Source organism: Ambystoma mexicanum, chromosome 8, assembly GCF_040938575.1.
Source record: "Ambystoma mexicanum isolate Mex_15411 chromosome 8, UKY_AmexF1_1, whole genome shotgun sequence".
NCBI classification, from domain to species: Eukaryota; Metazoa; Chordata; class Amphibia; order Caudata; family Ambystomatidae; genus Ambystoma; species Ambystoma mexicanum.
Genome location: NC_090929.1, coordinates 818230935 through 818258860, shown reverse-complemented (window position 1 = coordinate 818258860; position 27926 = coordinate 818230935). Strand labels below are relative to the sequence as shown.

At 45.9% G+C, this 27926-nt stretch overlaps 1 protein-coding gene across 1 annotated transcript in view; it reads right to left on the bottom strand.

Annotated features, from left to right (window-relative positions):
- Window positions 1–16472, bottom strand: part of SYNPO2L (synaptopodin 2 like) — a 343674-nt gene extending 327202 nt beyond the window's left edge. The window contains exon 1 of the mRNA XM_069610690.1: window positions 16180–16472. Within this exon, the coding sequence (XP_069466791.1) occupies window positions 16180–16284 (105 nt within the window). The 5' untranslated portion in view covers window positions 16285–16472. The remainder of the gene's footprint in view (window positions 1–16179) is intronic.
- Between the last annotated feature and the right edge of the window lie 11454 nt (window positions 16473–27926).

Below are 27926 nucleotides of genomic sequence, written 5' to 3'. Positions count from 1 at the left end.
CTCAGCCTCGCTATGGTGCCGCGTCGCGCCCGGCATCGGCGGGTTAGGCGGATGACTGGGACACGGTCAGGCAGGCCGTGTGCTGCTAGTGAGATGCTGGTCTGCGCTGGCCTGGTCTGGGATGGAGCAGCCTGGTGTCCGTGGCTGCAGGGTAGGAGGGGGGGCTCCTGCCCGCTACCCTCGAAGGTCGTCTGAAGGAGGGTTGTCCGTGCTACAACTGTGTCTGATCTTCAAGGATGGTGTCTGTTGTGATGCAGCTATAGAAGAGGAGTTGTTACTAGAGGAAAGGACTTATATGGGGCGGTCCCTGCCTATTGGTTGCTGGCAGGGCATGACCTGGCCTTCATCTTGGATTGGGGATTCCTCCCTTTGTTATCACTGAGATACTGTTTGTTTTCGGTTTAATTTGTTGAAACGTATTTGTTTTTAAAAAAATATTTGCTGCTCTGGTGTCAGAAGTAAAGACTGATATGCATAATACTCACCTCTTTGTCTTTAATAGAATCTAACCCCCCTCTACCGTTAGTGAGGGGGATTAACCATTGTGCCTGTTCATGGAGCAGCGAAATGCATTGAAAGGAAGATCATTTGGTTGTATGTGGAACTGAAACTGGTAAAGGATAATAATTATGAGTAGGGGTAGGTGGAATTGCTTTTTTCGCTTCCGCTGATGTTTACCACGCTGTGGCACACTTTTCCACCTTCTGCAGGAGGGTCCATATTTTTTCTGGGAAAAAGTACAATTCCACTGGGATTTTTCTCTCTCCCACAGTGCATTCCTCGAAACTAACGCGGGCACTTCAGTGAAGTAAGCGGTGCAGCTGCTTTCACCACCACCTCCCTCATCTCCGGCCATGCGTCTATCAAATCACTGCGCACGTGAAGCAATAATTTTGTGTGTTCAGTTGCACTATGAGTTTATGTGCATTTGCTATGAGGACGTGTAAAAGTCTGCGGTAACACATTAGTTCAGTGAATTGGGCAACGGCCCAGCAAAAAGGCGCATTAAGATAACGGAAATCTGCAACAGCAAAAAATGTGCAGAAATTGGTTTTTCCTCTGGATGCGTAAAAATTGCAGCAAATTCAGGATTTCTGTGCTGCCCACAAAAAAATTGCCAGAACTTAATTATGACCCTGAAAAAAACGATGGGGCTGAGAACTGTTATTCAGATTGTGCCGTATGGAACTCAAATGCTGGGAGAGGTTAAGTTGTTGCTTCCAGTAAAACCCAATTACTGGGAAAGGATACAGTGATTTATTGAACTGAAACTTTGAGAATGGTTAGAAATGTAGCTCACTATGGTATGAAATACTGGCAATAACACCGAGGCTGTAAAAGAAACGGAAACACTTGGAAACTACATACACGTGATTCACTGGGTAACAGTTATTATGGCTTTTATGTGTAAATACAAAAAAAAGATACAAAAAAAAGGAAAGGTTAGTATGGTTGCTCTCAGAGGCGTTGCTAGAGGGGTGTGGGGTGGCTATAGCCCCAGGTCCTTTGGTTGTAGCCCTGGATAGAAGCTGTGTGGATTTGAACGACTAAGAAGGGATAATAATGTGGTTGTGTTTGGAAATAAAAAGATAAATGAAATCAGTAGTAAAGTGGTGCTGCAAAGGACTGAAATGATGGGGCATTCTAGACCTGTGCAACTGCATGAGCCGACATATATGTGAAGCAGCTTCTGCGTGGAGCTAAAATAGAAGGTAAGAAGAGCCATGTGACAGCGTAGAACTGATATTCTGCCAAAGGAAGATAATATAGCTCTATATGGCGCTAACATACTGAGAAGCAGTAACTGATCTGTGAGGGGAAAGGCTGGGGAAGGACCCGCGTGATAGCAGTGTGCTTCCAAATGGAAAATAAGGAGTGTAGCCTCGGAAACATACGAATGCGATTGTTCATGTATGTCTTTGATCAGAATAGTTGTGGGTGACATGCAATGCAATGCAATGCACCCTACTGCTGAGCAAAGATGAGCAAAGATACCAATGGGTTGTGAACTACAGCTCAACGCAGACCGATGCTAAACTAGGGTCTGATTCACAGAAGTGTTTTATAATGGCGCAATCCCATAGGAAAATGTTCTGTGAGTCAATGTCTGTCGGCCATTCCACTGCACACCCATACTAACTGGTGAGACACGTTAGCGCTCACCGATTCCTGACCCCGCTTCCATCCTTACTTAAAACACTTTAAAATGTGTAGCGAAGTTGTGTAGGCTACAGGTAAAATGTAGAATATGAAAAGATGAGAAGTAGGTGGGCGCACCCTCTTTTTTTGTGTGGGGGCTTGACTCGAGAGGGTAATAGGTACAATAGAGCAAGAGGTGAGTCAAAGCTACCCTGACCGATGGCATGACATAGGGTCACCGAGGTTTGCAGTAGAGCTAAAAACAATGTTAGCTCTGAAGGACAAAAAAACACTTTGGAGAGGTGAAGCTGACAAAAAACAGGTTTTTTTTATTTTACTCTAACACAGAGAGAAAAGAAGACAATCTTTTACAAACTGCGCCGTGGCGCTGAAACTGTACATGGTGAACACATTAGAGTGTGCATTTTTGTCGGTTAGTATCAGAGTGAAAGATCACAGTTTTTTGTTGTTTCAAACAATAGTATTAATAAGATATTAAGCTTTGTCTTAGACTTGTCGACACATTATTATGTGTTTCTGGTTCGGTATGGATAGCTGGTGAATGTGGCTGAAGGGATGGAAGCAGCGTTGTTGCACCAGGTACCGAACGGTCTTCAGGACAGATAGATCAAGTCAGGTGAAGTAGTAGGAACCGGCAGCCTGTTGAATTACAGGGGACTGGTTAGTATGGTGAGAGAGGTGTCTGGGAAGTTAAAAACTGCAAAGGGAGGAGACCTACCATTTTCGGGTTGAATGCCGCCTAGGTCAGAAAATGTTGAGTCCAGGTAGTAGGACTGGAGGGCTGTCTGCATGAGTCAGAGTCCTTGAGCTGAGTAGGTAAAGAGACAATCTTTTAGGATCTAGTTTATATCGAGACTGTGACGTGTAAATCGTACACAGAGCTGTGGGAAAGACAAGGTGAGAGGAAATATATTTAGATCTTAAACGAAGTGCTTGGTGAAGTGCACAGATCTTCAAAGGTGCTTGTTCATTCAATTTATAGCACAGACTATATGTCCAATAAATAGCCAGACAGGAAGGCACAAAACTGCTGAGGGCACTTAGGAAATTAAGACTAGGGACTGCCAACATTGCAGTGGGAACCAGTGGTTGGCACGTGAAGCGAAGTGGGCATTTCGAGTCAGAGAGTAGTGAACAAAAGGCGAAATGCTTAAACAAAAATGGACGTGCATAGGGTGAAAACGCCGTGGTATTAAGGCATGAATAGGTCGATTTCAGGAACCACACTGGAGGGTACAGGTCCTAATGAAAGGGGAGGTGGAATACCTGAGTCTTTGTCTTTGCTGCGGCGTGCGGCGGCGGTCAGCTCTTTGGTAGAATGAGCTGTGTCACTGTATCGTGCTACTGCGCGTGTGCGGTAGATAAATGCTGTTTGGTGTGCCTGGCCTCGGGCTGGTTGGACTGCGCATGTCATGGGCGACTAGTGTCTGAGATGTTTTGTTTAGACAGGTGCGTGTAGAAGGAGACATCTCTCACCGTATTAGGCATACCGTCCATAATATGAAAGCAGCTATGGTGTTTGTCCGTGGGTATAGCCTGCTTATTGTGCATATTTCAAAGAAAGGAAAGAAACAATTCGATCCTGAAAGAACATGCAAATACAATGTGTATCCAAATGCGTGTGTACACTCAAACGTATGTTGATTAAAAAACGTGCTTAAATGGTACACTGCTCTTTAAAGACTGCAAGGTGCTGTAACTTATATTGCATACAGTAGCACAATAGTTGCTTATTTTTAGCAAGCAGAAAAATTATCATACATTTTTAGCAAGCAGAAAAATGATCATACATTTTTGCACATATGTGTATCATTACATAGAAATAGTTCAATTGCACAAATTAATATGGCCGAACAATTGTGGCTCGTATTGATGCTGTGTGGGACTCATATTGCATGTTTGGAGGCTGCATGGTAAAGTCCATTGTAACAGAGTATGTATTGCTATAGGGAAGAGTAGTGCTTCCCTGAGAATACATTTATACCATAGAACCAAAAAAAAACATAAAAAACAAAAAATGTACCATTTAAGCACGTTTTTTAATCAACATACGTTTGAGTGTACACACGCATTTGGATACACATTGTATTTGCATGTTTTTTCAGGATCAAATTGTTTCTTTCCTTTCTTTGAAATATGCACAATAAGCAGGCTATACCCACGGACAAACACCATAGCTGCTTTCATATTATGGACGGTATGCCTAATACGGTGAGAGGTGTCTCCTTCTACACGCACCTGTCTAAACAAAACATCTCAGACACTAGTCGCCCATGACATGCGCAGTCCAACCAATCCGAGTCCAGGCACACCAACGCAGCATTTATCTACCGCACACGCGCAGTAGCACGATACAGTGACACAGCTCATTCTACCAAAGAGCTGACCGCCGCTGCACGCCGCAGCAAAGACAAAGACTCAGGTATTCCACCTCCTCTTTCATTAGGACCTGTACCCTCCAGTGTGGTTCCTGAAATCGACCTATTCATGCCTTAATACCACAGCGTTTTCACCCTATGCACGTCCATTTTTGTTTAAGCATTTCGCCTTTTGTTCACTACTCTCTGACTCGAAATGCCCACTTCGCTTCACGTGCCAACCACTGGTTCCCACTGCAATGTTGGCAGTCCCTAGTCTTAATTTCCTAAGTGCCCTCAGCAGTTTTATGCCTTCCTGTCTGGCTATTTATTGGACATATAGTCTGTGCTATAAATTGAATGAACAAGCACCTTTGAAGATCTGTGCACTTCACCAAGCACTTCATTTAAGATATAAATATACTTCCTCTCACCTTGTCTTTCCCACAGCTCTGTGTATGATTTACACGTCACAGTCTCGATATAAACTAGATCCTAAAAGATTGTCTCTTTACCTACTCAGCTCAAGGACTCTGACTCATGCAGACAGCCCTCCAGTCCTACTACCTGGACTCAACATTTTCTGACCTAGGCGGCATTCAACCTGAATATGGTAGGTCTCCTCCCTTTGCAGTTTTTAACTTCCCAGACACCTCTCTCACCGTACTAACTAGTCCCCTGTAATTCAACAGGCTGCCGGTTCCTACTACTTCACCTGACTTGATCTATCTGTCCTGAAGACCGTTCGGTACCTGGTGCAACAACGCTGCTTCCATCCCTTCAGCCACATTCACCAGCTATCCATACCGAACCAGAAACACATAATAAAGTGTCGACAAGTCTAAGACAAAGCTTAATGTCTTATTAATACTATTGTTTGAAACTACAAAAAACTGTGATCTTTCACTCTGATACTAACTGACAAAAATTCACACTCTAATGTGTTCACCATGTACAGTTTCAGTGCCATGGCGCAGTTTGTAAAAAATTGTCTTCTTTTCTCTCTGTGTTAGAGTAAAATAAAAAAAAACTGTTTTTTGTCAGCTTCACCTCTCCAAAGGTTTTTTTTGTCCTTCACAGCTAACATTGTTTTTAGCTCTACTGCAAACCTTGGTGACCTTTGTCACGCCATCGGTCAGGGTAGCTTTGACTCACCTCTTGCTCTAGAATATGAAAAGATGCAACAGCTGTTGTAAAAAAAGTATATGTATTATTTTGGTATACCCCATGGATCGCTCTGCTTCATAATCTAAATAATATACCTGTCAAAAACGCACAAATACAGGTTTCTGGATGCAACATGGACAGTGACATGGAAAGGGACATACATGCGAGACATGATGACGTTCCTATGTCATTAGTACGAACAATATCTGTCCCAAAACAAAACATGTTTGTTTTAAGTTATTTTTGCCTTATTTTAATTAGTGGTTTATCCCTTCCCATAACTCGCCCACGGACACATTTCCTGCGCCCTCTCCTAAACTCAGCACTTCGACCGGCCTGTTTTTTTCGGTGGATATTTTGCATTTTAAAGCAAAACGCATTTTCGGTATGAAGGGAGTTTTGCTCGATGTCGTTTTTTTCCACATACATCCCAATATACACCAGACTACTACACCAGTCCTGGCAAAGAAAGTAAACTGTCTGAACCCTGAATTCACTGAGTCCCTTTGGAAAAAGCAGAGATGTACCTTAACATTCTAAAAAAAAGTCAATTAGGGATGCAAACACATCCAATGAAGTTGTTAAAAGGCAATATTTAGCTCTGAGTATACCCAAACTCAACGTATATGTTACAGACACGTATTTGTCAGGGAATAATCTAGGAGACATGCGGCAGAGCTAGGGCACAAAAGCAGGTGCGTCTCATGCTGTCAGGACCTAAGCACGGCCCTTGATGTGTACACACAGCTGGCTTGGGACATGTGAGGGTGGGTCCATTCCGTCCCAACCCACCCAGAGCTCGAACACTCGAGGTCGTTTATCCAGCAGGGACAGCCACTCAGTTCTAAAAAACAAACACATTGCAGACAGTGGGCCTGATTTAGTAAACATTTTTCAATGGGACTTTCCCCATGTTAAAACATTTCTGTAAATGAGGCCCAGTGCAGCAAACGAACGAAGCAAAGAATATTCAGTTGAAAATAAGGTTAGTTGTTTTAGGATTTTCGCTTATCACCATGAAACCATTGAATAGTGGGACTTGCTGTCAGCCTTGTTCTTGAGTTGCCCCTAGAATAGCCCCTGTGCATTTCCAATTATTCAGACAGCTATTTGCCCTGAAATCGTCAAAGGTCAGACCGAAGCAACACTGTCTTCAAAAGTCCAAATGTAGGTTCTTTTGTTTCGTTTTTATGTTTAAATTGTGTTAACCTGCTGTATTGCTTCAGTGCGCTTTGAGGCACTGCAGCATCCTGCAAAACCAAATAAAACATGGTTCAGACTGCCGCGGCAAATAGAAGTATAAACGCGCCACAGGGATGCTGGAGGCCATGTCGTAGGCCCCTGAATAGAAACCTGGGAGGGATCTTGCCCTCGGGGACAGTGTGCACCCTGATTGAAGCTGTTAGTTCTCCACTGAGACCTCTATCATGCAGAGATGTCTTTCTGGAAGGGCAAAAGTGGCACTTGCTCCGGGCCCCCACCTTGGGGGCGGGAGGGGGCACAAGGTTGCCTGAGCTAAAGTGAGATCTCATTGTTCAGCAGACATGAATAGCACATGCAGTGCTTTAAGTGGGCCGTGGCCCGGCTGGGCCCAGGCCCCGACAGTCTCCAAAAAGTGGGGCTGAGCCGGGGCCCTGGCGGGGCCCCCAGGTCCTACCACAACATTGGCGTGACACATTATCCCATTGCGCCTGCAGCCGCAACGGGAGATGCGCCCGGCAGGATGACTGCGTTGCTGTAGCTGGCTGCCACTTCTGTCAGTCACTGTAACTTCCTCTGGTGACCCTCACGCGAGGGTTCACCAGAGGAAGTTATTGTCCCTTTGCTTCCCCAGGTCGCCGAGGCGTCTTTAACCCTCGGCGGACCTGGGGATTCCTTGACACATTTCAAGGTTTATAAATGATGGCTTGAAAAGTACACAATTCATGCCATCTTTTATAAAGCTTTGCCGACGGACAAGACGCTTGGGCTTTGTCTGTCAAGAAAGCTTTTATAAACATAGAAATGTTTTTAAAAGATGGCTTGAAAAGTACGCAAACCGTAAGGTATGCACATAAATATATATACATGTTATATATTTGTGTCCGTACCTTACTATGGTTTGTGTAGTTTTCAAGCCATATTGAAGTACACAAACCATAGTAAGGCAGCAAACAAATATATAAATGTAAGCATTTATATATTTATGTGTTACCTTACTGTGGTTTGTGTACTTTTCAAGCCATCTTTTATAAACATAGAAATATGTTAAATATTTCTATGTTTAGAGAAGACAGCTTGCATGGTATACTAACCATAGTAAGGTACGCATATAAATGCTTACATTTATATATTTGTTTGCTGCCTTACTATGATTTGTGTACTTCAAGATGGCTTGAAAAGTACATAAACCATAGTAATGTATGCACACAAATATATAAGATATATACATATTTGTGTGCATACCTTACGGTTTGCATACTTTTTTAGGCCACGGTCTTCCCACAAGCCACGCCCCCAAATGAGACCCTCCCCTTGATTTCTCACACCACTTAAAGCCCTGAGCACATGTCAGAATATTCTATGGCGTGTTGCTGAGGCTGTAAGTCTATTGCCTGTCTGCTGTTGACAAGTACATTCTGCTCTTATCAATGAATCCTGTAATGCGTTCTGTGTTCACTGTGGCACACAGAATTGGTGCGTTCTCTACAGCACAACTCCTGTAGCATTCTCACCTTTCTGTGGGGATTATATTGATCATGTTCAATAGGCAAAGGTGAAATGCATATTGATAAATGTAGGTGCCGCGATGGTTCAGAAGCTGCTAAGAACTCATTGCAGAGATCTGTGTTCCCATGCAAGATTGCAATACCACATTCCATCATGGCCGACTCAGCCATTCCTATTTCTGATGTTGATAAACCTGAACGTATATGTACTTTGTTTTGTACCACAACAGGTGCTATTATCAGCAATGTACCTACCTACACCAGATAGTGGTTGCTATAATTTTTTTCGGCAGATTATAAATACAAAATTCACAAGCCTGTGTATTGAGGGCGTATTTAGAACTTTAAAAGACAAAAGAGAAACATAGATAAAATCTCTTAAAATCACATCAATTAGTATGCTGGTACTTATATGCGTCCCTTGAGGATAGAGACAATGAAGCTAGAATCATTCCAATTTTGAATAATACACGTCTATAAAATTTTGTTTTTAAAAATTGTCATGTTAGGTTATGTTATTTGTGTACTTTCAAAATCTGTACTAAATGGGATTATTTTAGTACATGGCAAGAACTGTAAAATAAGTCGGTAAAGTGCAGAAATCGCAGATTGGGTGCAAATCCCAACGTCACCTCTTAACCAATGTGTGATCCAGGGAATCTCATTAAATCTCGTATTCCCCAACTTGTCAAAATTGCCAGTCCATAAACCTTTCAAAATTGTCATCCTTCAGAGTGATTTCATTCTCAGGGTATGATCTTCAAAATAGCCTTACTCATGGTTTCACTGGCTTTAGTGTTGGTTCCTCTATAATAATAGTGAGCATTGATGTATTGCACACCACAGCCACTTGTTCCGTTTCTCTCTAATGGCAACACTACTTGAAAAACCATGGGCGACTTCTAATCTTAGTCCCTCTGGATACAGACACCTTCCTCGGAGCTTCCAATATTCATCTACTATCTATGGTCTGGTGTATGTAGCTTTCTCCTTGCTTCCAGTTTGTCTCCTGTATCCATGTTTGAGCACTTTTGCATTCTGTGAGGCAGTTTATCTAAATTCCCTGTCTATTCTGGATTACATAAACGTTTTTCCTACAATTTCTTTATTTCTTTATTTATTCATTTATCTATTTATTGTTTGCTTGTTAGGTACTTATACAATAAGAAAATACTGTTTCAAAGTGCCCGCAGGGAGGCAGCGAGGGTGGGAAATACCTCACAACACAATAATTAAGAGCAGAAGAGGGAGAGGGAGAGGTACCAACCTACTATGCCTTGTGAGTACTCAGAATGTGCAAGTGCAGAAGGAGAAGGAAGACAGGGGAGAGGGGTTAAGTGCTGGGTAGTCTGAGCTCGTGGGTGAGACATAGATGAAGTGCTAGGAGTGTTGAGTGCTACACAGTCTGGGTGTAAGTGCAAGCCTCCAGAGCGGAGGGTGTGCAGATCCAAGTGCTGTGGATAGACAGGAGCTGTGAAGAATTGGTGCGGGAGGTCAAGGCCCTGAGGATGCATAAGGGCCAAGGACACAGATTCAGCAACTGTGGGATTAGCTGAGGAGAGAAGGAGGAAGGAAGAAGAAAAGAGGAAAGTTTTAAGATGCTTCTGGATTTTGAGAAGATCCTGCTCAAGGCGCAGGGGCAGGGGGAGACAATTCCAAAGGAGGGAGCCCGCAGAGGAAAGTGAGCGACCCCCTACCCTCTGTTTACACACAAATAGTAGGTGCCAGAGGAGCGAAGTAGTCTAGATGGAGAGTATTTAGTGAGATAAAGTTGAAGATAGTGTGGTCCATGGGCCCAGACAGCCTTGTGGATGATGCAGAGGGATTTGAATTTAATCTGTGCAGCAACCGGGAGCCAGTGAAGAGTTTTTAGTGCAGGAGAGATGCAGTCCCTGGGCTTAAGGCCAATGATAAATCTCGCCCTATTCTGGATAAGCTGGATGGGTCGCAGAGTGGAAGAAGGAAGATTCAGGAGGAGGCTGTTACAGTAGTCAAGTCTATAGAGAACCATTGCTTGGGTCACATTGAGCCTCTGAGGGAAAGTGAGAAAAGGTAAAATTCCTTTGAGAAGTAAGAGCTGATAGTTGGACTTCTTGGCAATGTCCTCAGTTTGAGGGAGGAAGGAGAGAGAGGAGTCGAGGATGAAGGTTTCTGGCTTCAGCAGAAGGTGCCGGGGGAGATCCCACGGAGGAAGGCCAGAGTGAGGGGGAGCAGGAGGAGCAGGGGTCTCAATGGGAAGGATCTCAGTTTTACAGGCTTTGAGACAAAGATCATTGGAGGCGCACCAGGACCGGATGGCAGATAGGCAGTCAGGGATGATGGAGGGTACAAGAGGGTCGGCAGGGAGTCTGAAGAAGAGTTGTGTGTTGTCTGTGTAACACTGGAAGTTAGAGGAGAAGGAGGAGATGAGGCATGCAGGGAGAGCGAGGTAAATGTTAAAAAGTCAGGGGGAGAGAATAGAGCCTTGGGGGACATGACAGGTGGAGATGGAAACAGGAGAGGAGAAGGGGCCCAGGATGACTTGGGAGAGCGGTTAGTGAGGAACGAGGATAGCCAATCCAGTGCCTGTTCCGAGATACCAAGTGTATTGGGGAGCCTTTTTATGAGGATGGAATGGTTAACTGTGTCAAATGCAGAGGAGAGATCGAAAAGGATAAGGACAGCTGGGGAGTGTTGGGCAAAGCGTCTTGCTGGCGCTTCGTACCTGATGTTACACAAAGGAGCGATGGGCAAGGAGTCAAGGCACAAGGATACCAAGAGCAAGGACAGTAGAGTCCAGGAGCGTAACACTCGTGGAGTGCACACGTTAAGACGCAATGCACTGTACTTTCCCAGAAGCCTTTATGCTGCCCGCACCAAAACAAGGCTTAAACCGCAAGCCGTCGTTGCCTAGTGCCCAGAACACTGTGCATGCATGGAACGAAGAAAATGGCAGTCTGCATGTGCACAGTGAGCCCTCAACGGAACCGCAGCAACCCCACACAGCGAAGCGGAGGGGACCACCAACACGGATAGAGGAGCCACGACCCAGCCACAGGCGGAAGATGCCAGGAAGCACTTGAGGGAAGCCCGTGAGAGGTTAGTGGAGCTGGCCGGGAGGAGCCTCGCAGCGGGCGATGTGTAACAGGGAGTTGGAGTCCAGGGATGCAAGCAGTTCTTTACAGGTGTTCAGAAGAGCAGTTTCCGTGCCTCTGAATGCTCGGAATCCAGATTGATGGTCGTGGAGCTCACCAACAAGTTCAGTGTGAGAGTTGAATGGGGGCAAGGCCAGCTTCTCAAGCAGCTTCCACAGGAAGGGGGTGATGGGGATAGGGCAATAGCTAGCAGGGCAGGTAGGATCAGAGGATATTTTTTTCAGGAGTAGGCGTACAAAGGAATGCTTAAGGGGGAAGGGAAAGATTGAGTGACAAAAAGTGATTGAAGAAATCAGCTATAGCAGGGGCAAGAAGGCCAATGTTATCCTTGATAGGCCTGGATGAGCGAGGAGAGACTTGTTTGGAAGAGACCTTCATGGAGTGGACAGCTCTGGTAACTTCCTCAGGAGTGACAAGAGAGAAGGAGGAGAAGGAGGAAAGAGGACAATCTTTGTCCTGCATTGATACTATGGCCAGTGTACGTTCCTCGTTGCTGCTATTGATATTAAGTGTCCTGTGCCTATGCTAGAACACAAGGACCCTTGTGATGGGATTGCGAATGTTGCCCTTGAAAGGCTACTTCTTTATGATTCTGATTACAGCCAGAACGAAGATGGTTAGGGGACTGAAAGGGAGTACCAATGCTTAATTTGATAACTGCAAGGCAGTATATATATCAAGCTATGGGTTGTGATGACGATGAGGGGGGTGCAACCAGATTTTCGGGACCCCTTAATTAGTTTGGTTTGGTGGAGGGGGGCCCAAAGGTTCCCCGGGCCCCAAAAGTGCTTAAGATGACCCTGGTACTATGTACCTGCTCAACCAGCGGCCGGGCCTTCCTTACCCTGCTAGTTTCCTTTATTTATTTCATGGGGTTAAGAAGCCACAGCTGCTCTTAAGGCAGGGCTAGGATCTGCTGCAGTCATCTGCGTATAAAACTCCTCCTCGAGCTCCACCCCTCTGCTGCAGGCACTTACTTCTATTAAAAGGTGGACGCATATGGAACCCACAATGTGTCCCACATAAACTAAGTCAGAGCTATTGGAAGCACTGCGTTTTACGGAAATTCTATAGGGTTAGGTTGTTGCACCTTTTCTTGCAGGGGGGGCAAGGGGCACAAGTATAATTAGGGAAGTATAAGCCCCCAGTCTGAAACTGTGTGAATGAGTGGGTACCAAATGTTAGTGCCAACTATACAAAGCGTCTAGGTGCTAATTTCTGGACAGGACAAACCACAACGGCCCAATTTTTCCTGCATATTTTCTGACATTTCAGGTCCCCAATTCTTAGTGTGGGCATGGCATCGCCCAAGTTGTAGAGAACCATGTATTTTCCCAAGTTATAGACAAGTCCTGCCTTATTCCGCCATCTGCTGATGCCACGCTCATTCCAATGATGCTGAGATGTCAGGTGTTTTTGTATGATGCAGAGGGGTCATGGCCCATCCCACGTTGGGTAGTGGCCATACTATATCTCATGACCCAAGACGGCCCAATTCAATCATGCGCAGTGGCTGTACCCTAGGCAATGATATGCAGAAGTCGGGCCCCGTCCCGTGATGTGGGGAGAGCATGCCAGAGCCAATAATATAAGGTCAGTGATTGCATGACCGTTTCAGTAATGTACGGATGTCTTGCCATATGCCATATTGGCGAAAGACCACGTTAAATCACATGATGTAGAGACGTGTTTTCTCCCATAATTGGGAAAGGCTGCAGTGAAAGGGAAACATTATTGTCTGTCATGATGTGGAGCGTCTGGGCCATGTTCCATGATGCCAGAGGTCAAGTCATGACCTATACAATGATGCGTCACAATCAGGTCCTTCTCTGTGATGTGTGAGGTCATGCCATGTCCCGTAATAGCCAGAAGCCATATTAAATCCTATGATAAGGTGAGATCAGGCCAACCAGACTGAAACACGTGTCTGGGGATGCTGTTGGTACTCTTGTTCAGAGGAGAATTGCCTAGCATTTCAGTGCTGGACTGCCTCAGGGCAGGACAAAGACTGATATGTTTGCAATATTTCTTCTCTGTGAAAGATAGTGAGCTAAAGACTCTGGGTAAGTCTCTCATAACCAGGACTAATGTCTGGCAGAGAGACTCCCAGGACCCCCCTTGTCAATTTGCATATTTAAGTAGCTTTGGGTCTCACCCTAAGTTACTTGGGGAATCCAGACGTGGACCCCTTGCTCACTATTCTTAGAGAGACACAGCTCCTCCCTACTGATGAGGTCCAATCAGACGGAAACACATGTATGGGGTGCTGTTGGTACTCTTGTTCAGAGGAGAATTGCCTAGCATTTCAGTGCTGGACTGCCGCAGGGCAGGACAAAGACTGATATGTTTGGGATATTTTTTCTCTGTGAAAAATAGTGAGCTAAAGACTCTGGGTACGTCTCTCGTAACCAGGACTAATGTCTGGCAGAGAGACTCCCAGGACCCCCCTTGTCAATTTGCATGACATGGGCTGGTCATGCTCGGCCCTACAAGAGAGCGAGACAATGGCGTATACTCTGGTGTGGATGGGCTATAGTACTTTAGCAAGGCCTCTTAGATAGGATATTCTTCTCCACAACACATAAGAGGCCTTGCTAAAGTACTATCTAATGATAGGTTTTCCTTGTCCAATAATATGACAAGGCTGCAATGTGCCGAGTGCAAGTATTATCCGGTGATGTGTACACGGCATATCCATTTGACGAGGTCGATATCTTTCCTGTAATGTGACAATGTGCATCCTATAGTATGATATGGTCAGACCGCTTCATAATGTCTGATACGCTAAGTCGAAGAAGGGAAGCCAAGAAAAGGATTGCAAACCTGGCTGGAAGTCGGAAGGACTCTTTTGTGGTTTTCCCGTTGCATCAGACCAAGGAATAATTAGCGGAAGTTTCACCAAACACTGCAGTAATGTTGTCACCTTTTCTTCAATCAATATGTGCCACTTTTAGAGTTGTTAGGGTTAACCACTTTTTATTTGTGTGGCAATTACAACGCCCACACCCCATCTGCAGAAGCCATACTAAGTTGTTGGGATGAAAGACTGCTGGGATGGGAGAGGGTCATGGATTTGGTGTCGTTTTAGGGAGTACATTTAGGCTCATATTTAAGCGAAATGTGAGCCTAAATGTACAATTACAATTGATTCTACACATCTTCCTATGTGACTGTCCGCCTGATCATTTTAAGGTAGTATTATTGCCCTGTAAACTGGAGGAAAGTTCTAGGTCATGTGCATTCCAGGACAGCTGATAATGGATTTTATAGGAAACTCACCTGCTGAGAAAAGATAAGCTGTAGGTGATGAACACACATTTCATAAGTGAACGGTCAAGTCGCTAGAACTCTCGAGAAGTGTCACTCATATTCTGTAAACTACTTTGACACTCAGTTGTTATCCAGGTGGAAATGGTTGGTTTGTGAACGCTACCCTACACATGATTTTGGCTTATGATGACTCCAAGCCCGCTAGATTATGTTCTCATGGTAGTGCACAAGGACAAGTGAGAGGTACTGATTGGGCAGAAGAAGTGCAATGGGTATGGATACAATGGGTATGCACCTGGCCTATCCCAGCTGCCTGCTCCAGAATATCTCAAGTTGTTACATTAGGGAAGCATGATTCCATACATCCTATGAAGAGAATGAATGGAAGTTTTGTTCCCGTTTACTTTGAACCATAGACTCATTTGTGAAAAGATGATGGCCCTAGGAGTGCAATAGTGCATTTCTAAGCACCTATGTAGGGTGCCAATAAAAGGAAGTCACCAGGGGGAGCCATTTTGGACCATCAACTAGGCTTTTGTTTTAGGTCACATAGTGCCAAAATTAACCTTTGCCCAAGGCGGTATAAATCATTGCACCAGCCTTGCTGGGAGAAGGAAACAGAATGCCGTAGGATTTAAGTTAGTCTTCAAAAGTTAAGTTCAGTCGAGGTTAAGCCTAAGGCTTTCTGGTCTGGCCTAGGCTTCTTGTGGTCTAGTCCCAGCTTCCCATGGATTCCCACATTTGGCCTTAGTCTACATCCCCATATCTCTGTGGACCCCGTTACCTTAATAGGTTAACCCATAGAGAGTGTCGTTGTGAGCAGACACATGTGTGCTTGAGTTGAGTGCCAGCGCGACCACTCGCTTCCCAGTGCTACTCTCTTGCTGTTTCAAATAGTCAATGAAAGCTCTTACAAGAATCATGGTTTTGTGGGCCCAGTGCATGCAATTCTAACTGAGATTATGTAGAGGCGTATCACACCTGTGGCAATGCAGAAGTTAGAAAATCAGGCAGACAATAACAAAGCCCTGAACGCACGAAAATGCAAGGTATAACGTTAAATGAAAATAAGCAGTCATTGTGCACTGTACAATTATTATTCAGTGATGAAGCAGTAATCTACAAGTGTATCATGCTGATGTAGAACAATCCTGTACACTGTGACAGTCCATCTGGCAAAGTAACAGTTTTGGTAAAGATACCAGGTGACTCGATATCACAGGGGTAACCAAACTCCACCATTTGCCTTCTGGGATTTGTAGTCTTCGATTAGTTCAATTGAATCAAATAGACACAAAGCAAAACGTAAGTAGAAGCAAAGCCAGGGCTCTGAGTATGGTGTTACCGTCGGGGCCACCTGATAGGCTTATTTTTGGGTCCTACCTTCGACACTTGGAGGGGTAGTTTCTTTTCAGCTCCCCCTTGCAGCCTGAAGCCCCAGGGACCCTCTCCAGCAAGCGTGATCAGGATCTGGTCACTGGCACCCATGGTCGCTTCTTCCGTCTTAGTTGCTGGGAATCTGAGGGGTGTTCATGATCGCCACCTCTGCCAGCAGCACCCCCAGCTATACAGTCGTGCTCGGGCCTCTCTTGGACTCAACTGCCACCCCACAGCCACAGTCCCGACTGCTGAGCATGGCCCACCCCAGGCTGCACTGCCCTCGAAGCTGTTTCGCGTCTCTACTTGCTGGGATCAGTCATCTGGCTCCACTTTTGGCAAGAGCCCCATTTCATCAAGAGCACATGTCGTGTCAATCTTACTGTCCTTGTCCCAACTCATACTGCACGCCTGTCTAAATATAGCCCCCACTGGCTTCTCTTTCTCCCTGGAGCATTTTTCATTACAAACTTTACAGCTTCGAGAAGTTTACTTTTAGCCACAGAGTGCTCTTTGAACTGCTCGATTGTCCCTGCCCGCTGCCTGTTCTGAGTCCCCTAATGACCAGCTGTCCCAGGTTGTATGGGCCGTGCATATGCTACCTGTCACTCAGAACAACACAGCCACTGGGGTGACTAGACTGAAAATGCACTGTATTATTAGTGAGTGTTCCCCGCTTAATCAAAGCCAAGTGCAGAGGATTGTGTAGGCTACAGCGTGGTACCATGGCCCATGCAGTGTGCACCAAACCATCTGTTTCATAGAATGTTCTATTCGGCTGTTTAAGAGCGCATGAAGTTGATCTGCACAAGGTGAGAAGAAGGTACACTACCGTTTTTGACATTGATATACAAAAGAGCACACTGGCCATACTAAGGCCTGTTGTGTGCCCCAGGTCCCCCCACTTCCGACATCCACCTTGAGGGGTGAGGGCAGGAGCCCCCCCAACCCCCCAGCCCAGCAGAGGATCGAACCGAGGACCCAAGCGTGCATCGGATCAGGGCCTGCCTGACCCTGTCCACGCAAGTGCCTGACTCGCCCATGCCGGGCGCATCGCGGCACGAAATCAAGGCTAATCCTCGATCTAACCAGGAAGAACCACCGGCAGGCGGATCGCCGGCCAGTCGAAGGCCATACTAAGGCCTGTTGTGTGCCTGTTAGGAGCCAGGGGCCAGGAACTCTGCCCGTTCTGCTCCAGGTAAGCTAGCGCTGCCACATGCATAATACCATCAGCATCTAATCCACAGTGCATTACCTACGCTCCTGTCTAATTAACGCTGCCACCCCACACGGCTGCACATGCCCACGCTGTCCCTCGCTATAACGTGCTACTCGGATACTTTGCATCTCATCTCCTGACCCAGACTGGAATGTCTACCTAACGCCATCTTGTATCTAGATGACCTTATACTGTGCCTAGTAAATTGTGTTGCACTACTGCTTGCTGCCTAATTGTGCCTTTTCGCATCTAGATGCCCTTGTACTACGCCCCTCCTCCTGCTAAAATTCGAATCTAGGCACCCCTGAACCTATGCATTTAATTTGCGTCCCATTGCATTGTTAACATATCGATACACCCATGATAACTACCATAGCTGCGTCCACTTACTCAGGCCCTAGTTTTCTGGGTGCTACTTATTCCCAGGTGTTCATGGCTCACCTCAGTGTGTCGTGCCCTACGGTCGTTAACGTACCACCTTAACTGTGTTGTGCCTTATGGTCGCTAACGGACCACTTTAACTGTGTTGTGCCTTATGGTCGCTAACGGACCACTTTAACTGTGTTGTGCCCTACGATCGCTAACGTACCACTACAACTGTGTTGTGCCTTATGGTCGCTAACGGACCACTTTAACTGTGTTGTGCCCTACGGTCGCTAACGGACCATTTTAACTGTGTTGTGCCCTACGGTCGCTAACGGACTACTTTAACTGTGTTGTGCCTTATGGTCGCTAACGGTCCACCTTGATTTGTAGTGCCCTATCATCATTAACAGACCATGCACTCTAGCCCATACTGTGTTTCGTGAATATCATGCCCTTTATCGCTAGGCGCAGCCCCAGCTTCAACTAGCCACTTGCACTACACTTTGCGTCACCTAACCAGACATCTTAGCGAAACAAGGGAAGTAAATTGCACCAGCGGACCACACCAACTACCATGTGCAGAAACTTGACCTCCCTGACCCTATTAGCTACAATCATGACCTTTGCTTCCCTTAGCTCTCGCCCCCCCACAGATAGAAACCTGCGACTCAGGGCTAGGCTACCCTGCATATACGAACCTAAAAGAAACAGTACAAACAATACTGCTAGATTCCCAACTATACAGACACACATGGATAAGCAAACCTTAGCTATGACACCTATAACTCCAACCACTACTCCTATTCACCACCCCCAAAAGAAACGCCGGAGTCAAAATAAGCACACAGATACACTTGCAAGTCATCCACCTCCCAACAACACCCTAACTCTTACTGGATCCCTTATCAATGCCAGATCCATGGTAGCTCATGCAATTGAAATTGCTGACATACTAAACAACAGTAGCATTGACGTCCTTGCCGTAACTGAAACCTGGCTCCATGAGGCAGCAGGACCCTCACTGATGTTAGCCATACCTGACAACTACCAGATCCACAGAGTAGACAGACCCAATGCCAAAGGCGGTGGCTTAGCAATCATCGCGAAAACCACCTTGCCGATCCGACTCACCACCTCACACCCCTGTGCTTCCTGCAAAGTACTCTCAGCAAAAATACAACTCTCCAACAACCGCACGCTAGCCATTCTCCTGATCTACAGGCCCCCAGGTCCGCTGGGAACCTTTGAAGATGACTTTACTACCCTCATAGCGAACAATACCCAAAAACACTCGCAAACGCTGCTGATGGGCGACTTCAATATCGGTTTCAATGAGCCTGGCAATAAAAATGCCCTCTCTATAACATCTATCCTAAATGACCAAGGCCTTACCCAAAAAGTTCTCTCCCCTACACATGCTAAAGGCAGAACCCTTGATTGGGTCTCAGAACTCAACTGTAACATAGTTATCACTGCCATCACCCCTCAAATATGGACTGACCACTTTCTAATAAATTTCACTGCCACACTTGACCTCCCCAGCCCCAAAACTATCAAAATGATACCACCACTCCCTACCAGAAGTAAAAAAGATATTACTACAGAAAAACTTATCCCCCTCCTCCTGCCCACTATTAACGGCCTGAAGGACAACACCGACCCAGACACACTAGTAGACACCTTTAGCAAAGCTATGTCTCACGCACTAGACACCATTGCACCTGCAAAACTACGCAAAGCTAAGCAAGAAGCCCACCTTAATGCCTGGTTCACCCCCCAGCTTAAGGACCTTAGAAAACAGAAACGAAAACTTCAAACTATCTGGCGTAATTCGCCCACCAACGACAACAAAGCCAAGCTAACCCAAGCTACAAAACACTACAAGTCTGAAATTATCAATTCTAAAAAAAACGTATTCAATGACAGAATTACTAATGCCAAATCGAATACCAAGGAACTATTTGCCATCCTCCGGGAAATGGAATCCCCTATCCAACCACCTGACACGGTCTCAAAGGACAAGATATGGTGCACTAATATACAGAACGCCCTATCTAACAAAATCTCCACCCTCCAACTTAAAATAAGGAATAAAAAAGACACCCTCTCTCCTACTGATCAACAAGTGCCTCCTGCAACTGAACCTATCACTATCCCCCCTTTCAGCTTTAAACCCATCTCCATCATTGACACTGAAAAGGTTATCCTCTCACTGAAGCCCTCTAACTGTAAGGGCGACAGCTGCCCAGCTCAAATAATAAAGGACACTGCCAGAGACTTAGCCCCTTTCATCTCGAAGCTTAACAACTCATCCTTCAAATCCAACACAGTGCCTGCCAATTTAAAAGAATCCTGGGTCCTCCCCCTTCTCAAAAAACAAACCCTCGATCCATCTATCCCGACCAACTACAGGCCCATCACCACGGTACCCTTCCTACTAAAAATTATCGACAGAGTAGCCTATCTCCAAATTCAAGAGTACCTAGAAGCCAATCATCTCCTAGGCTCGCGCCAATCGGGCTTCCGCCCCCTCCATGGCACGGAAACAGCCCTGCTAGATCTCAAAACCAAAATGGAGGAATTTAAGGATAATGGGAAAACAGCGTTGCTACTCCTACTGGACTTGTCAGCAGCTTTTGATCTGGTGGACCATGCAGTCTTATGCAACCACCTCAAGTTGGCTGCCAACTTCACAGGAGATGCTATAGCCTGGGTCCAATCCTTTCTAGCTAACCGGACTATGAGAGTGTTCTCCTCTTCCACGTGGGCTGACCCCATCCAAATCACATGTGGAGTCCCACAGGGCTCCTGTGTCTCACCCACTATGTACAATATCTTCACCAAGCCATTGTTCGACAAGTTGGACAGACTGGGCGTCACCTACACTAATTACGCAGATGACACCCAGATCCTCATACCCCTTTCGGGCAACTATGAAGTGGACTTGGCTCTGGTGAATAAAATTTACATCCTCATTCAAGCATGGATGGCCACACATGGCCTCTGCCTGAACGACGATAAAACTGAAATCCTGCTCCTTGTTTCAGACCACAAATTATCCAAACTCACCCCGGACTATACCTCATTTAACATTGATAACAACACTATCAAGGTTATGCGTGAGGTCAAAACCCTGGGTTTTTACCTCGACTCAGCTCTCACCCTCAAAAAGCAAGTGAACTCCCTTGCCTCCTCAACCACCTACACGTGTAAACTCATCCGGGCCGCTAGACCCTTCCTGTCCAGTACCAACTGCCTCACCTTGGCCAATGCCCTTGTCATGTCCAGACTGGACTATTGCAACGCCTTATACTCAGGTGCCAACAAGTCGGTCACTGACAAACTCCAGAGATTACAAAATAACGCTCTTAGAGCAGCACTGAACATCCCATGCAGGGAACATATCTCCAAACACCGAACAGAAGCCCATTGGCTAAAAATAAAGGACAGAATCCTACTTAAAACTATTTCCCTCACTTCTAAATGCCTCAACAATCAAGCACCCTCCTATCTAGCGGAAAGAATCAACTGGAGACCCTCTAACCGACTGACGAGATCTGCCAACACCTTCCTACTGGAAGTCCCCAGATTCAAACTTACCACAGCGGGCGGTGCTAGCTTCCCAGTTAGAGCTGCACAAGCATGGAACATACTCCCTTCTGACCTTAGATGCCCCTTACCCTACACAAGATTCAGATCCTACGTTCTCAAATGGCTGCACAACCATGACATGCAACGACCCTCACCCTAGCGGAAACGACACAACCTGCTAAAATGTTACTCTTATATGCTTAACCCTTGTTATTTTATATGCATTGTACCACCCACTGTATGTGACCACTGTTTTGCTGTGTTAGCCTGTGTCAGGCTTTGTAACTAAGTTTTGAGTCCTCTTGTACTGCTGCGCCTAGATGCCCACGGGCTCAGAGCGCATTACCAAATAAATAAACAAACAAACAAACAAACACGATTTCATTTCTGCCATACTATGTTGCAAGCATTTTAGCAGGTTGTTGCTGTGTTTTTTGTAGCTATGTTATACCTTTTTCGGAGATATGTTACACTTGCAGCCTTATTGTTTTTGGGCTCTGTCCCCCGTAGCTTTGCGCTTACCCCCAGGTCATGGAGGGAACACTTCAATTGCCTTCCTCTGCCAGATCAGCTGAAAGAGAACTTAATGTCAGGCAATCTGCAGAATCATGGATGCCATTTATAACAGGAGATGGGCTACATCATGGATTTGTGCATTCCACTAACCACTCTGGAGAGAAACAGTATTTGACCACAATGGAGAAACTCTATTTAAGGAAAGATTAATCTAACACTTACTAGCATTGTATATATAAGTGCACTCCTGCCTTACATGCGTAACATTAATATAATCCTCCTCCTGGATCCTTGCTCAGCCTCTCTGCCCCACTCTCAGAAGGGTCTGCAGAGGACGCCATTGCAAGGCCTCTTCAAACCCCACTTCCTATAGCCACCCGTATATTTTGAGCAAGGAGATAGCTTCTTGAGTGAGTCCCCCACACCAGCTAGATGGCCTTTAACAGGCCATATTTCATATCTCTCAGCTCCGTTATCCAGACTACCTTATAAAGACACCTCTGTCATCTTTTGGACTTTCCCCTGACCATCCACACTTCAACTCTGGGAACCGAAAACATAAGCATAACTATAATTAAGCATCTCTATATATCTATATCTAGCTATCTCTCTATCTCTACATCTATGTATTTCTCTGTATCGATACATATATTACACGGCCTGCGATAGCGGCTGTGTAGTTATGTTTAAGTTGCTAAACCCATAGGAAGACCACTTTTCTGGTGGCTTATAACTTTGCTCTCGCTGGAGGAACCCACACCAAACTTTGATTAAAAAGTATATGGCCAGCTCTGAATTTTTTTGGCAAGTTTGGCGAGGTTTCGTGCAAGGGGGGAAAGTTATAGGGCGGTCCCAACATTTTTTTTTTCCATAGACTGTATGGGCAAAAACTTTGTGCACTGCTACAGCCCGAACGGCTGGACGGATTTGCATCACATTTGCAGCAGAGCGGGGGCTTGGGTCAGAAAGCGTGCTTTTGTGTGTTTGGTGGGAATCGGATCAGTACTTTTGTTGCAAATAACTGAAATGTACGTCTCTAAAAATTAGTGAAATCTGGGACCGCTCTGCGGACCCATTTCCCTGTTCGCTCTGCAAACAGAAGTGTAATTGGCTTGTGGTACAGCGTGCTGTCGGATAACTTTGGACGTGGCCGGTGGTTGGCTGAAGGGAAGCATGCTGTGCGTTAACATTTTTTGGCTAAGGCCGCCATGGTGTATTGGAGGACAGTGTGCCGGCAGAAGGGTCTGGAAAATATACCGTATGCCATGTGTTGGCGGCAAGAAGGGAGGGAAAGGAAGGGTGAGTGAGAAGTGGTTCATGTGACATTTGTAAATAGGTGGAAGAAGACCGAGGTGTGCCTGCAGTATTCATGCCTATTGCACCAATTTGCGGGTACCTAGACAGGCAACTACTTTGTGTGGTAATTGGAGGCAACTGTCGTAACAGCCCGATAGCTTGTGCAGCGACCTGTTTACGGCGACCTCTTTCCGTGGTTAGTGGTGGCAGGTGAATTTCAGAAGGGGAGTGAATTGCACATGACAGGTTGGGTGGGAGCGCGGGTGGCTGTGCTCTGCGGATGGATTGCGGTAGTTGAGCACATGGTAGCATGCATGGGTGCATGAAGTTGCAGTGGGTCTTTTGAAGGATTAGACTATTGGTTGCCTGGCCCAAGGCCATAGGCAGTGACACAATACTTTGTGAATGGAAGTGGGTACGCCCATAGTATGTGAATGAAAGTGCACAGGGGTGCAGCAGACAGTGTTTTCTTTCTACATTATGGTAACTGTTTCAATTTTTTGCTGCATAGCTCCATGGTGGTGCACAGGTTGGGTAGGAGTGCTGGTGGCAATGGTGTGTATGTGGATTGTCGTACTTGGTGACATGGTGACATGCATGGTGGCATTACGTTGCGGTGGGTGTGTTCAAGGCCTAGACTATTGGGTGCAGGGCTGAAGGCCGTAGCCCATGCACTCAAGAGCCTAGGGCTTGGGCACACCCACAGCAGTAATGCATTTTTGACTCTGCATCAGTTAGAGGGTGGTGACTTGTACGGAATGGTTGTAGAGCACATTTCAGACGCAACAGAGCAGCAGAAGTGAGCTGCCATGCATGTATGTTTGGTTTCGCAGGTGAGGTCACTGTTAGAACATGGTAACATTTTTCATGTGTGGTTGGAGATGGTGCAGTGAAAAGGCATGCAGTGTGGGCACTGGGTGCAATGTTTGCATGCTCTCAGTATGGAAGAGGGTGTGGTTGAAGTTCACCTTATATGTGCTTGGATAGTGTGTTGTGTGCAGATTGCTTGAAGTAGGGGCAATGTTGTGACTATTTTGTGATTAGGTTGGCAGTGACACAATACTTTCTGAGTGGAAGTGGGTAAAACCATAATATGTGAATGAAAGGCCGTATGGGGTGCCAGAGACAGTGTAATGTTTGTAGAGTATGGTACCTGTTGCATTTTACGCTGCATAGCTCCATTGCAGTGCAGAGGTTGCGTATGAGTGCTGGTGCCAGTGGTGCGTATGTGCACAGTGGTAGTTGGTGACATGCAGACATGCATGGTTGCATTACAATGCAGTGAATGTGTGCAAGGAGCACACCCACTGCCACAATGCAGGTTTGACAGTGCATCAGGCACAGGGTGGTGATCTTTGGAGAATGGGTGTGGAGCAGATTGTAGATGTGCCACAGCAGCACAAGTGAGTTGAAAAGTGTGTATTGTGCGTTCCATGGTTGTGGTGATAGTTGCAACATGCTACAGTATGTAGTGTACTGCAGGAGATAGTGAAGTGAGAAGTTGTGCAGTGTGGCCTTCTTAATTTTATATTGCGCTTTCAGTAATTTATCAGCGAATGCCTTCTGTACTCTATTACAGTCCTCGACTGTGGGTTTGATAGAGGGACTGGAAGCAATGGGTTTTTCCCACGTTCTGAAGAGTCGAACGATTTATTTTGTCTGGTCCCCAGCCAAGTTAATTTGATCATTGTAGAAGTTTTTTTTTGCTTCAATGATCTTATTCTTATAATGCTTCTCTTTAGATTTCCAAGCCAGCAAGTTCTTTGTGGGGTTATCCTTACACCAAGCGTGTTCCACCTGTCTTTTATTAGCCCTAAGTTCAGCGAGCGCTGGGGAAAACCATTTATGGCGGTTTGATAGGTCTTTAACAGTTTTATCCTTCCTGGGGGCATGTTTAACTAGCATTTCTAGGATCTCCTCATAACTATTAATAAGGATCTCTGGGCCATCAAGATCATTTGTTTTAGTAATAAGGGATTGCATACAACTGGCTAGAATAGGGGCAGTAACACCCTTAAAATACCAGGCTTTGACCGTGTATGAAGGCACGTGCACTCTAGGTGCTTTGGCCAGAAATTTCAACAGGCATGAGACAAAGGAATGGTCCGACCAAATACAAGGGACAGTTGTAACATTTCCAATCTGTATATTTCCACTATCAATCCAGTCTAATATATGACCGTTGTTATGTGTGGGTTCTGTATTATGAACTGTGATATGGTGGGTTTTCAGCATTTTCTCCAATTCCAATGCTTCCTTTAATTAAAATCACCCAAGATGACCAGACCTGAGTTAGTCGTTATCATGGGTGCAATAATATTAGCAATATTGTCGTTAAAACTATTTGATTCCCCTGGTGGCCGGTAGAGTAATACCAGGTTCATACTGTAATTAGGATTTGAGATCAATTTAACATGGATGATATCACTACCCGTGCACTCAACTTTGACCTAATAAAACCGCCACTGTTTTTTGCATATGATAGCCACTCCACCCCCAATAGTACCCTCACGATGTTTCCCGAAAAACACATAGCCCACGGGGGTCACCTGTTCTATAGTGGGACCATGGGCTTCACAGAGCCATGTTTCCATGAGGCACATGACATCCAGCCCTGTTAGATACAACTTTTTATTTAACATGTCCCAGGAGAAGGGTCAGGCAAAGTCAGGCAATTGACTTGAACCACACACACATCTGACAGCCCTTTCCTTTCCCCACAGGGATAAAAGGTAGAGTCAACGAGCACAGGGAGAGCAAGGCGAGCAAGACAGCGGAAAGCATGACATGACGGTTAACACGCGGCAGTTCGGAAGAAGGAGAAAGGCGGCGGGAAGAAAAAGGGTGGCGAGGAGAGAAACGACCATGCCCTTTTCAAACCATGGCCCGCTGAGCCTTCCAAGTGAAGAGCCTAAGACCGCAAACAATAGCGCAAATGTCCTGCACCAGATGTCAGTGGTACACGAGGCAAGCCTATACCGATCGGCAGGAGCGAGGGAAGCTCCTGCGCCCGTGGTACCAGCCTTGACTCCAAAGAGGCCAAAAGCCTGGTGGTTAAACACAATCAGTGAGTCGAGGGAGGAATTGATAAAAGCCGGGTTATGTTGTGTGGGAGTTGCTGAGGGGCAAATTTTGATGCCGAAGTAGTGAACTTTGATTGAACTGTCAAAGAAGATGAAGGGGAGATCAGTTGCAGAGGGAAAGCGGCACCACGTAGGTGCTGATTCAAGAGACTCTGCTTAATCCCCATATTGAAAAACTACAGAAGTCAGAAGGCCACAGGAAGGCCGCCAAGGAAGCAAAGTGGTCATCCCAGAGCTTGTGAACTGTATAAAGTAACTGTATAAAAGTAAAGAAAATGAACTAACATTAAAAGTAAAGAGGGTGAGCCACTTTCACCTTGCTCGAGAGCCATAGTAAATCCTTTGAGGGAAGGCTAAGAATCGAGGAGGGTTGGAGCCCAGCTGAGGGTGGTCCAAGGGTAAAAAGTCTTCACCCCAAAGTGGAAAGCTGGGAAAGACAAAAGTGATCCCAAGAGAAAAGGGGATTAAGAAACAGAGAAGGATCCGAGCCTGGACGATGGAGATCTGGGGTGAAGCTAAACTCAACACTGACCGGCGAGCCAGGTCCGAGCACGAGTGAGGGAGATCCAGAGGTAAAGCCGTCAGTCAAAAAAGGTCTGAGTCGAATGAGAAGATCCAAGGAGTTAAGCTATCATCCAAAAAATTGATTGAGCAAGGGTCAGCCCCAGAAGAGGGGGACCCAAGGATGAAGTCGACACCCTACCAAATTTGTGACATACAATCCAGAAGGGTTAAGCCCAGAAGAGGGGGACCCAGGGGTGAAGTCGACACCCTATCAGATTTGTGAAATACAATCCAGAAGGGGTCAGCCCAGAAGAGGGGGACCCAAGGGTGAAACCATCTCCGTAGTGAGTTTTGGACACAAACTTTCATTTTGGTGAAGGAACTTTTGTTTTATTGTTTTGAACACTTCAAGCCCGAAGGCAAGAGACTGTCTAAGTAAACAAGACTTGGCCATCAATGTCTTGAAAGCTATCATTGGAACTGCCATCTCGTGCAGGTGAAGCCCACTGTGCTCCAAGCTCCAACCTTACCCTGAGCTCATAAACGTGTGGACGGATGTTAGGAAAGATTTCTTAATTGTGGGTAATTTTACTTCCATGTGGCAACCCCTTAACTTTTTGCTGTTGTTTTCACCATGATCTAGACTTTGCCAGAGAAGTGCAGCTTTCTGCTGCACTCCTCTGGGCTTTCGCTCCATTCTTACAGGGAAACTAACATGCACTTAAGACAGTCAGTACCGGGAAACGTTGTTTTCCGTAGCTCTTTTATCATGTTGCAGCTTTCGCGCAACATGACACAAGAGGGTACTGTAAGCTAATTTACTGCTCTCTTGGGTCTCTAGTCTTCTACAGGCCCTAGACACTCTCTTTGGATTGTTAACGAACGGTGCAAGTGAATCACTGACGGGACTGGTGGCAGAGATCGTTTCTTTGTGTTTTGAGCTCCTTTTGGCTGTTTAAGCGCGTTTCTCGCGCTTAACCCAAAATGGTGGCCTGGCTTCCAAAATGGCCAGAACACAAGGCTCTTTGTCCTGCCCGCTAACCGTCTTGCCCACTTCACCTTCCCCAGGTCGAGCAGACCCGGGGCCCTCCTTATTTGGGCATGTACTTTCCCGCAAAACATAGATGCTTTTGCGGGCTTCTACAGGCCTTGTGTGTGCCTCCAGGTTGTGGGCTGGG